General features: G+C 35.6%; 2 protein-coding genes across 4 annotated transcripts in view; both read right to left on the bottom strand.

The window, feature by feature from the left end:
- The window catches only part of urb1 (URB1 ribosome biogenesis homolog), a 30,400-nt gene extending 27,145 nt beyond the window's left edge, over positions 1–3,255 (bottom strand). Inside the window, exons 1-4 of the mRNA XM_056757405.1 lie at positions 3,070–3,255; positions 1,810–1,949; positions 1,099–1,250; positions 880–1,009 (exon numbers count right to left, since the gene is read on the bottom strand). Coding sequence (XP_056613383.1) covers positions 880–1,009; positions 1,099–1,250; positions 1,810–1,949; positions 3,070–3,202 — 555 coding nt within the window. The 5' untranslated portion in view covers positions 3,203–3,255. The remainder of the gene's footprint in view (positions 1–879; positions 1,010–1,098; positions 1,251–1,809; positions 1,950–3,069) is intronic.
- Positions 3,256–4,248: 993 nt separating this feature from the next.
- On the bottom strand, positions 4,249–11,286 carry phkg1a (phosphorylase kinase, gamma 1a (muscle)). 3 transcript variants are annotated; one of them, XM_056757660.1, is made up of 12 exons: positions 11,083–11,286; positions 10,659–10,695; positions 9,920–10,016; positions 9,309–9,455; positions 8,986–9,164; positions 8,730–8,784; positions 8,577–8,642; positions 7,634–7,797; positions 6,656–6,746; positions 6,380–6,533; positions 5,205–5,330; positions 4,249–4,985 (listed from the first exon to the last, which is right to left on the bottom strand). In XM_056757660.1, coding segments are annotated over exons 4-12 (1,104 nt in total). In that variant the 5' UTR covers positions 9,311–9,455; positions 9,920–10,016; positions 10,659–10,695; positions 11,083–11,286; the 3' UTR covers positions 4,249–4,718. The 3 variants fall into 3 exon arrangements, with proteins under 3 accessions (XP_056613638.1, XP_056613637.1, XP_056613636.1); XM_056757659.1 differs by having other exon boundaries at positions 9,920–11,286; XM_056757658.1 differs by lacking the exon at positions 9,309–9,455 and having other exon boundaries at positions 9,920–11,285.
- Positions 11,287–12,392: the final 1,106 nt, after the last annotated feature.

Genomic DNA, 12,392 nt, shown 5'->3' with positions numbered 1-12,392 from the left:
TATGCCGTAGTATAAAAAAAATGTAACGCTTGCTAACATATTAGCTAACATGCAGTCATAAATGCCGTTTAATCCCAATATACTATATATTCTACATAAGTATGCGATGTGCTTGTAACAAACATATAGTTTATTAGATAAACATCTACAGTTACCACATGTGCAAGCGAGTGTAATCATATTATTTTATTCTTACGACAAAAATGAAGATGTTCTTAAGAAAATATTTGAAAACGTTTTGAAAAATGTTCGAGAATCGCTCTCACAAACATTCTTACGAACTTCCTATAATTTATCTTAAGAACCATCTAAGATTTTGTCTTAAGAACAGTTTTGTGAATCCGGTCCCAGGTGCCAAACGTGTCCTGGGAGCATCAATTCATTGAAGTAGAATAAAAACTGGAGAGGTATTGCAATATGTCATAAAAGGCATGCGTCAAAACCCTTATGAACCACTGATCTATAGACTTACAAAATAAAGATTAACTTTGGAGAAAAAAAGTCAGAAGTAACTATTCAAAATGTGAATTTAAAACTAATCACGCGCCTAATAAGCTGAAAAACGGTTATTTTAGATCGTCATTTTGATCAAGTCAAGATAACAGCCCGATCGCTTCCGGTGGCTTCATCACCTTCCGTTGGTTTAGCGTTCTAGGCGCATTCAGTCATTTATATAGCTCAGTGGTATGAACGTGAATGAATCAAAGTAAGTACGAAAGTGTTCGCTTATACGTTCCCGTACACGTGAAACAGAAGTATTAAAGTAAGCGTTCTTTGTATGAACGAGCCATAAGGTTTCGTTGAAATCATTGCCTGTCACAATCAACATTATGAAAGCTTTTTTTCCTCCAAGAGTTCAACAGTTTAACAAGTGCACACCGTTTTGTCTCTTCTGCGAGCGAGTCCAGAAATTCCTTTGCAGAAGTTTGTGTGACTGAAGATGTCCCTGGCAGCCTCTGCTCCCTGAGAAACCATAGCGGACAGGAACAGCAGACACTGGCGAACAAACCTGTTGAAATAAAGCAGTCAAACATATCACTGCGATGCATGCAATGCAATACATATTTTTTAAATGTGCAGGATTCTTCTAAGAAATACCGATGTTCGTCAGCATGCAGGGAGGTGAGCAGAAGTTTCATATGAGTTGAAACCATCTTCTTAACTATGTTGGAGCCCACCATACTCAAGTGACTCAAATCGCTGGCTGTCCGCAGCAAAATCATCTCGAGACTCTGAAAAATCTGCATCAACTAGAAAAGACAAAAAATATCCCGCAAACTATAGTGAATCTTTAATGCCGTACAGTTGTGACTGTAACACTAAGAAGTGCTAATGTTGATCAGAATTTGAGTATCATAGTAACACTAGCACACTACTTACTTTGTTATAGAAGGTAATTACTTTCACAAAACTATTTAAATGCAGTACGACCATATTTATTTCTGCGATAACGGAATACACTGAATTCATCAAAAACAATAATCGTTCAAGATGCACAACTGACGTTACTGTGAATGAAATCATCAAAATGGTCGTTCAAGCGAAGATGAGTAAGAAGAGCCAATCGTCAATCGATAAAGACTGATGAGTCTCCGGGGCGGGCTTTCCATTACAAAATGTAAGCGATGTTTTCTAAATGACGATATAAACAATTTAGCGGAATGACTGCGTTTCCATTAAATGATGTTACGCGATTAAAGTGTATTTTGATTCTTCTCATGATAAGTCATTCTGGCCGTACTTCTTCTTTGTACGTTTTATGGCAGGTTGCAAACCATCTTTAATTAAGATTATTTCATTGTGACTCACTTCATACTCCGACCGACCCTCTGCCTCCAGTAATTTAAAAATCTCTGAACATTCGACCGATACTTTAATGTAGCCCTCGACGACATCGTGGAGGTCAGCACAGGGAAGTCTCCGTGCGATTCTTATGAAGGTTTCCAAACCTAGAAAAAAGAATATGCATAAGATACATGATGAAAATAACAGTACCTACATCTCAAACACTTAAAAATATTTACTTTTTTAGCAAACTGTAAAAATAAAAAACAGCACAATCAAATTACTGAACAAGGAACTGTATCAGTATCTTGGATTTTATGAACGTATTGTTATGTGAATTATAGAAGAATAAATCCTTTACAGGTTTTGAATGACATGAGGGCAATAAATAGAATAGAAATAGAATAGAATATACTTTATATAGAATAACTTTATTGTCATTATATTAATACAATGTAAATTTGTTTGGTAACTCTCAGAGCCATTTCTATTCTATTCTATAAATGATGACAGATTTTCATTGTAGGGTGAAATATACTTTTAACTATTCCACACACCTCAAAAACAGCAAACAAGTAAATTAAAAAGGGTTCATTTAAAAACAACACTGCAAAAATGACTTTCTGACTTTATTCTAGGAAAAATGTCTACAAATTCTTGAGTCAAGATCTCTTGTTGAGCAAAATGAGAAAATAAGTCTTGTTTTAGTACAAGTTATGAAATTTCAGTAAATCTGTGCTTAAAACAAGCAAACAAATGAGATAAGAAATATAATTAGATTGTATGACTAATAAAAACATAAACCTTAATTCAAGATTATTTTTCATACCCCATTGGCAGATTTGTTTGCTTGTTTTAAACAAAATTTCACTGAAATTTCATATTTTTTACTAAAAACGAGACTTATTTTCTCATTTTGCTCATCAAGAGAATGCATCTTGATTGAAGAATTTGTAGACATTTTTACTGGAAAACAAGAAAAAAAGTTTTTTTGCAGTGAATGTGAGGTTTGTTTTAAGGTTATTTTGGGTGAGCTTCTTTAAATGTACTTTTAATACTTTTTACTACGTTTCCTCTGACATCATTGACATCTTAAACTTAAAGTGTAACCCATTAAACAAATCATGACATTTCAACCATTTAGAGAAACTTGCTAAATAGCTAAAAAAACACATTTACATTAAAACTGTTCTTGCGATTATTCTCGCGTTACATCTCGCGATTATTCGCGCATACAGTCAATAAGAGTGAGTCGGTAACGTTCAGCAGCTAACACAAACTTACCCTTTAGCTCTTTAGACGGATCTTTTAACATGGATTTAAAGACAGTGCCATTAAACTCGCTTTCTTCTGGTTTGCTTTGCTTTGCAGTTGTTGTGCATTTGGGAGATTCGTTATGTTGACGTTTATTCGCCATCTCTTCACTTCGCTGTGAAAGAATACAGACACATGGAGCAGCGGAAGTGTATAGACGGAGCTACCACGTGGAAAGGTTTAGCTCATGAATATTCATTTTCCCACGTGACGTTTCTAGCTCGCCAGTCGAGAGCCATTGAGAGAGAGAGAGTTGCGTCAACTCTGTTGACTCGAATTGAACAATTGTTTCACACCAATCGGCGGTTCGTGGAGGCTCTCAATAGTTCCCGGAAGTTACAAGTTAATGGAGCTGCGACTAAACAGAGCAACTAAGGTAAACTTTTAACCAATTAAAAGACGAAAGCCATTTAATGAATGAAAAATGAAGAATAAAGCATTTAAAGAGATAACATAACTTCCTGGAACTATATGAAGGCAACATGAATCACGTGACGCACCAGCTTAATGTACTATCGTTGGCGGAACTCTTTCTCATTGGCTCTGGCCCAGTACCCTTGCTTAGTTAAAGGGACAGTTCACCCAGAAGTGAAAATTCTGTCCTTCGTGTTGTTCCTAATATGTATAGATTTCTTGTTCAGAGACACAGAGAAAGATATTTGGAATAATGCTTATAACCAAACAGATCTTGACTCCCATAGTTTGAAAGAATACTTCGTCAATCTGTTCAACACAAAAGAAGATATTTTGAAGAATGTAGGACAAAAAACAGTTCCGGGGAACTTTTTACTATCAATGTATTTTTCCTACTATGGCGGTCAATGGGGGAGAAAACCTGACTGGTTATAAGCATTCTTCCAAATATCTTTCTCTGTGTTCATCAGAATAAAGAAATGTATACAGATATGGAACACAAAGATGAGTAAATGATGACAGAATTTTAATTCTTCTGCTTTTATTGGTCAATTCGAACACTGTATTTCAGCCAATAGGCATCATCTAATTAATTAATATTCAAGAACCAAATGAAGGAGGTAATAATGCATCTGTTTAGTTTTTTTCACTTCAAAATATTATAATATCAGGATCATATACAAAGCATATGCTGAAATGTGTTTTTAATACTTCAAATAATTTCATAAAACAGAATAATCAAAAGATGACTTTTATTATGATAGAGGAGGAACTTCAAGTATCCAGGTGTAGCACATAAAACATTTCCATTTTAAAATACAAAGTAACTACATTTAAACATCGTAGCCAATAATGCAACTCTTTAGAGCAAAATAATATTTGCTTTGCAAGCAAATCAAAAAGTGCGTTGACGTTTGTGCTAATTCATGTTCAAAAGCAGAGATATTGGCTGTTTGTCATACCACCACACATTTAAAGTGTGTTTTTTACATGAACATGCTATCCAATACAGATGGTTTCAGTGGCAACAACAGTAGTTTAATTAATACAATTAATATACAATGAAATATTAAAATAAGTATACATTAAATATAAAATATATTCCTAGCTACGAAACACAGACCAGAAGTAAATTCGGGCCAGATGCGTGCGTTCAATGAAACCGTGTATAGGTGTCTTAGTTGCAGTGATGTGTTTTACAATCATTACATCGTTCGGAGAGACGAATCTTCAGTTTCTGCCGCTAGAGAAAGCAAGATAGCTTTTGGGCTATTCTCAAAGAGAGCAGCTCTGTTCTGTGTCTGGCCCTTCTTGACCCAGTGGCCATAGATCTTGAAAGCACAGGCATCGATGAGCTTGCGAATAGGTTTAAGTGCATAGGGGTCACTCTTGATCACTTCCTTGGTAACTGGTTTGGCACGTCGATAATTGCAATAAATGCGCATGGTAGCCAGAACTGTAATGCAGATGACCTGAAAAACAAACGACAAGTATTGTTTATGTTCGGAAGGATGATGGTAAAACGCTTGGAAGAGCCAATATAAATGATTACTCTGACTGTATTCGTCTGAAAGAAGAAAGTCATGTACACCGAGGGAAGCCTTGAGGATGAGTTAAACATGGTGCACTTTTGTTTTGCCCCTGAACTATCCCTCTTATTATACAAAAGACAAACAACACAGAACAAATACCTTGAACTTCCTGTATGGGCTAAAGTGCCGCACCTCTGCGACCACATACTGTTGGAAGAAAGGGTGGTTTAAGGCATCTGTTGCCGTGTACCGCAACTCAGGATTTACCACCAGCATCCTGGAAATCTGAAAAGGTTTACACATCACACATCGTGCACAGCAGAGCAGGTTAACAGATCTACCTCAGAAATGATGTATTTTTGTAGACCAACTCGGAAGTTAGCGCTGCGCTGATTTGTTCAACCAAAGCCTATCAATTTTTCCCATAAACTTTTGCAAGTTCGCAAAATTGTCTATCAAGATCACCTTTACAGATTAAAGGTCTTTGCACATACAATTCAAAATTTTCGTATTAGTTTTTCGTATATGGCTCCCATTTGTACGGTGTCTCTGAATTGTTACAAAGGTTACTTAAAATACTTGACGGATGCGAAAAACACAGAAAATCGAGCCCGGTCCTAAAATATCGGAGGTAATATAATTAACACAACGTGAGGTCGTATTTTTTAACATGCAGAAATTTCGGATGCAAATTTGTGTGATGTTTGCTATTATTTGCTATAATCGGACACGAGGCTATAAAAAGATTACAACACGGCTGCTCGATATCAACGTCACAACCACCAAGCCTCCGACAACTTTCTCACACTTTATTAAAAATGTGTTCTCTGGAGAGTAATTACTCTGTGAATGAATCCACAACAATCTTTTTAGAGATTCGTTGCATTATTTGTGAGATTTAAATGCGCGATGACGTCCAATGTCCGCACCAAAGGAAGTCGTCGCATTTAGCAACTTGTTAGTGACCGCCGTTTTAAAGACACAATACAGGTTTTAAAAAATCACAGGCGGGTCATGACTGGTGTGTTTTATTTCATAGATGAAAATATTTAGAGCGTTTGTTAACCACAAACCTTATTTCAGGTGATTTACGAAAAACCAATAAAAAAAAAACATTGACTTTGGGTCGATGGAACCGGAAGTGCTAAAATGCTAACTCGCTTCCGGGGTGCATACAAAAATACCTCATCCCTGTGGTACTCCATAGGAGTTACTTAGTAAAGCCCATCTTAAAGCAAAAGTGCATTTTCATAAATACATTTGGACAGTGTTAATTCTCTCTTCGGATATGAAGTCACTTTTTTATATTTTCAGTTCTGCTACACATTACCCACCAAGTCTTTGACAGTGTCTGAACGGTCGTCCCACTCCGGAGAGGTGAGCTGAAAGTTACCGGCCAGGATCATACGTAGCATGAGCATCTGCTTTCTGTGCCAAAAGGGAGGTGAACCCGCAAGAAGGGTGTACATGATCACCCCAGCACTCCAACTGAGAAATACAAGAAAATCATCTTTTCGTGTCCATCCAAATATAGACTAGTCCATACTTTTTTATTTAACAGTTACTTATGCATGCTAAATGTTCTTATAGCCTTTCACTAAATTACTTACAGATCTACCGCGGTTCCATAACCTTGGTGGTGAGGATCCATAGAGCATTCGATAATCTCTGGAGCTAGATAACCTGGTGTTCCACATACCTCTGTGCGTGGGGTACACAACAAGAAAAATATCAATTATAAGATACTGAATGCATGCACTTCATATTATTTAGGCAAACAATATGTTTATTATTTAGATTTAGGGTACATGACAATGTACAGTACTGGCCAAAATTGAAGTCCAACTTTGAGAAATGTTTCAGCTAACATTTACATCAGACCCCTTATAAGCCCTAAAGGACCCCTCATAAGGTCAAAAATAATGAACTTTTAATGGAAAAACCCAGGGTCCAAAATATTTTTTTGTCAAATAAACACGCTAAAACAAAAACATTTTATAAGACTCTAATTAAAATGACACTTTATCGAGGACAAAACTCAATAGTTACTATCCGTCAAATATTTTGTTGTAGGGCTGGTTAGGGGACCCCCAAGAGCTTTGACACAATTTGAACAATGCTTGAAACTGCAGCTTGGCTTTGAGAAGAAAGTGAAATGATGCTCTAATGAAACCTATACTCCCCAATACTCTGTAGTTTGCCTTTTTTGCCACTTTAAATGTTTGGGGTTTTGTTCATTTTAAACAATAACTCAATGTTGAAATTCAAGCTGTGGGTCAACTAAGAACACAAATTGTACAAACATTCTGACGAAACTCACAAAAAAAACATAAAATGCTTGCATAGAGTGAGACTAAAGAGTCTGACATGCAACAAACACGTTTACTTAAGCAACCGGTCACGACTGGAACCGAGAATGTTCCTGTTCCTGTAAAAAAGGTCAGAGGGCACACCACATGACCACAGGACGGGAAAATTACTCTTCAGATGACAACCAGCTATGTAGCTATGACAACCCACGAAACCTAATTCCAAGAGTTCAATTATAGCAATGCATCAGTGATAGCTATAGCTAGAAAAGTGACTACCATTAAGTTTTTGTCCAGGGGCAATCTGCACAGCAAAGCCAAAATCGGTGAGTTTAATGTTCATATTGTCATCCAAAAGAATGTTCTCCGGCTTTAGATCCCTGTGGACAATGTTTTGAGAGTGAAGGTGCTCAACCACCTCCAACAAGGACCGCACAATCTTCCTGCGAAATAGAAATATATGCCAACAAATGAACATATACCATTTTCTTGTTTTACAGCGAGCTGTGATCAATTCTAAACACACAATATAGGGTGATGAATTTTATAACAATATTGTGTTTCACACCAAATTAAATCTATATTTGTTAAAATCTCATTTTTAAAGGCGTTTCTCATGAGATGTTGTATTTATTTAAAACAACACAAATTAAAGGTAGTTTATCAAACACAACTATGGTTTACATTTCAGTAACAGGCCATATGAATTATTTTACAAAATGAAATTACTTCTGCAATACTGCGATGACAACATTTTTCTTAAAGGGGTCATATGCCGCAAACACGTGTTGGTAAGGGGCGTTACACTTCCGACACACGTTTGCAGTATTCAACTAATCACTACGCACTGGTTAACTGGCCAATCATAGCACACCTCGCTTTTCAGAGTGATGAGTTTGTAAAAAATCTGCACGTTTCAGAGAGGCGGAGCAAAGAGGAGATACAAACATGCACGGTATGTGGAAAATACACCGTTTCTTAACCTTAAATCATGTATACACATTACATCTAAAACAAACCATAATATTTGTTTCAGTCGTGTCATATCACCCCCTTAAATACGATTTATTTTCGTAAAGCAAAATAGATTTTGTTGTATCTTTCTATTGATATTGTACTTCGATATCAATAGATGATGTGCCAGCCATATGCCAAAATGTTAATGATCATATTATCTGTCTCAGAGAGTTTTTAGGAGATTCATGTCATATGAGACACTAACCTCGTCTCTTTTTCACTGAGTGTAACCTTCTCGGTTAGGTAATCAAAAAGCTCTCCTTTCCTCATCCTGTAAGAACAATATTTATCATGACTTTGAAAAGGTTTTTGTTTCAAATTTTAAAGCAAGCTTTACATAAGACCACAATATACTCACAAATCAAACACCAAGAAGAAGAAAGCTTTAGTTTCATAGCAATCTTTCAGCTGAACTGGTGAAATAAGAAACACAAAAAATGACTTGCAAAATTACAAAACTATTGTTTTTTTATTTAAGATGTATATCTTTATTTAAAAATACTTGACACTTGGTTTGAGATGTTGTTTTCTAATGCAATGACAAACATTTTAAGGTGTGGTTTATATGTTCCCCATATGTTCATGTTTTAAAACATCAGAATAACGACACTCACTGATGTTTTCCTGCCCATAGACTTTCTTGAGGATTTCTATTTCCTTAATCGTTGCATTTCGTATCTCCTCGATCTCTTCAGGGCTCATCTTATCTGAGGGAGTGATGTCTATGACCTTGACAGCGTATTCCTGGGTGGTGGGCTTATGGATACAACGACGAACCACACTGCTTACCCCCCTGCAATAAAAACAGAACGAATTCAATTAGATGTGTCTCTGCTCTTCATTAATCACATTTGTTAATGATCATTTGTAATGTCTCGGATTTCTTATATTACAGATTTTACATTTCATGCAAATGGTAATGAAAATATATACGTACATTATGTTCTTGAGAAGGTGAAATTGGTTAAAGCAGTTTCGTTTTGCAAGTTACACAAGAGAGTGTATCAATAACACAATTTGACCAGCCACAGACAAAATCGGACAAAATTTGTAATAAACAAGACACACGCACAGGAAGGAGGATCTGTAGAAATAAATTATATGAAATCTTTGGGACAAACTACAAAGTGGTTGATTAATGTGGGTTTGATTATCTAGAACAATGGTTCTCAAACTGGGGGGGCCCAAGATGGATCCAGGGGGGCCACAGATTTTGTGAAATATATAAACTTTTCATAGATTTTATGCAATCAAACAACCAAAAGAATTGATGTTCCAGCAATGTATAACTGAATATGTTTTTGTTTTAATTAAAATTCTAAGCTTATGATTATAAGACTTTACTTGGGGGGACAGCAAAGCGATGCACTGTAGGGGGGCCTTACAGAGAACCACTGATCTAGAAAAGATGCTGAACTAACAGTATGAATTACACATACTCAACAACAACAGTCATAAAAACAACATGTCTGTTTTGGAGTCCAATTTAAATGAATGCAAAATAGTTTTTATGAGAATCAACCATATATTAATTGAATAAGCCAGTACCTTCCGAGGATCTCCTTTGGGTCATATTTCTCATAGAAGTCCTGAGCTCCGACCCATTCTGGTATTTCGTCTTCTTTGGCCATAATTATGGATTCGTCTGTATTATAAGAATATTGTTTAAAACCAGTAAATAGTCTAATAACCCATAAACTTACATCAGCGACTCACTCAGGTTCAGACTTAATGTTTACGCTGCAAAAAATGACTTTCTTACGTTGTCTTTTTTTCTTGTTTTCAAGTAAAAATGTCTAAACATACTAGAATCAAGAAGCATTTTCTTGATGAGCAAACTGACTAAACAAAATAAATCTTGATTTTAGTAAAGAAATATGAAATTTCAGTGAATTTGTGCTTAAAAACAAGCAAATAATCTGCCAATGGGGTAAGAAAAATGATCTTGAATTAAGGTTTAGCTTTTCTTAGTCACTCAATTCAAGATTATTTTTCTTACCCCATTGGCAGATTATTTTTGCTTGTTTTTTTTTTTGAGTAAAAAATAGGTAATTTTCCTCATCAAGAAAATGTTAAAATTTAGATATTTTTGCTGAAAAACAAGAAAAAAACACTTTTTGCAGTGTACATTCATATATTCTATGGGCTAAATGTTTTGAAGATAATTAAACAAACATCTGATAATAACCACACGACAGAAAATAATAAATAAATATAAATCTTTAAAAAAAACACTGTTTGTACTTAATAAATAAATGCAAATGCGCAATGATATAGGCCTACTTACGTTACGTAGTATGATACTATCCGACTGTTTCGAGCATCTGGCACACAAAAAGCTGTACAATTATTATCATTAAAAAAATATTGTTTTGAAAATAAACATTGTAATTTGTAAGAAAGTACATCATGTTAATAAAATGCAACTTGTTGTTTCGTGGTTTAATTCATAAATGCAAACGCGTTTAAATGTCACGCCATAACGTTCCCCGTGTTAAGGGTCAGACAGATGATGAGAATCCGTTTCACGGATCTATGCTTACATACGCACACATGTCCATATATTTAAAGTATGTGATGATATGTGATGTTTAATAAAGCTGCAGGTCTGTTGTTCCGCATCATCAGGGATATAGCGGCAGTAATGTGGCCGAGATCACTTTACACACGAGCGGATTAATGTTACATAAAATCGTCTGCGTTCACCATACCTGTTAAAATAATCTATATAAATCCAGTACTGTTGTCCTGCTAACGTTAGTCCTTCGATGGTCAGTCCATGTTACAGAAATGCACAGCTCTGCTGCGTTCATCAACACGGCGAAAGGGCAACTCTGAATGTCAAGATCCAAAAATAAAAGGCGACATTAAGGACTGTGAGGGAACATATCGCGTTACTGTCAGTGCTGGGGGGTGCTGAAGGAACCAAATCACTGTTATAAAATGTATTTTAAACATTTCAATTATATACCGATGATTATTGCATTACATAACTATGCAGTATATTCAACGATTCGATAATAATTATTTATTTTATCGAAACTGTTAAATTGAAACTAGTTTGGTTTAGAAATGTTGTGTGTGAATGTGAAAGCGTTTTCTAATAATAGTATATCAAGAGTTTGGTTCAAAAAGGATTTTCGGAAATCTTTTTTAATTGTCATCGTTTTTATTGTGTCAGTTGAGTTATTATGACTTAAAAACTGCAAAACAAACCAACTGCAGTTTTATTGATATTACAGTTTTTCTCGATAGCTAACACACAATTCATGGAACAATTCACAACTGACAACTATAAACACATTCTCATGACAATACACCAACTTGTACAAACCCCTCACAAAAACAGACTCATTTTGCAAAGGTTTGACCATGTTCTCATTCAGAAAACACAAACACACAATATAATGAGCTGAAGTGTCAAGATGTTAACTCAGATAGCACACATTTACCCATCAGTGCAAAACTGATGACACGCCAATCAAAATATCAGGAGCACATCATCTTGCATCCCAGAATCATCTCCTGGGCTTTATATTTCTTACTGTAAACATACAGTATAAGTACACTACACATTATATCAGAGAAATTTCACTGTTGTGTATCCAGTAAACTGTAGCACGTGTGCACCCTTTTTTACCTGTTCTGTATTTTTGCCGAAAATACGGATACTTTTATGAAATTTGGCTAAAGGTGCAGCGGATAGCATTTTTTTCTACTTTACAGTCTGGGTAATGTTTAACTTTTCCTAAAGCTCATTCTTGCACTTTGCTCTATGTGCACTCTTATGTTATATTCTAATAAACACTGGGATGTCAAATTATCCTTGAATCCCGACAATAGGTTTTAGTAACAGTGTTTTGAATTTATCTCACCAGCGTGATTATGTTGCAGTGTGGGGATTTTGAGGCCTTGTGTGTCATATCTGCAGGAAAAGTCTGTTTTTTCAGCAAGTTTGAATGGTTTTGAGATAAGAGCTATATTTTGACCTGAAAATGGGATGTTATGGAGAATCGGGTGA

The sequence above is a fragment of the Triplophysa dalaica genome, chromosome 9 (assembly GCF_015846415.1).
Source record: "Triplophysa dalaica isolate WHDGS20190420 chromosome 9, ASM1584641v1, whole genome shotgun sequence".
Lineage (NCBI taxonomy): Eukaryota > Metazoa > Chordata > Actinopteri > Cypriniformes > Nemacheilidae > Triplophysa > Triplophysa dalaica.
The sequence above is the reverse complement of the archived record's forward strand: the minus strand, read 5'-3'. Positions and strand labels throughout refer to the sequence as shown.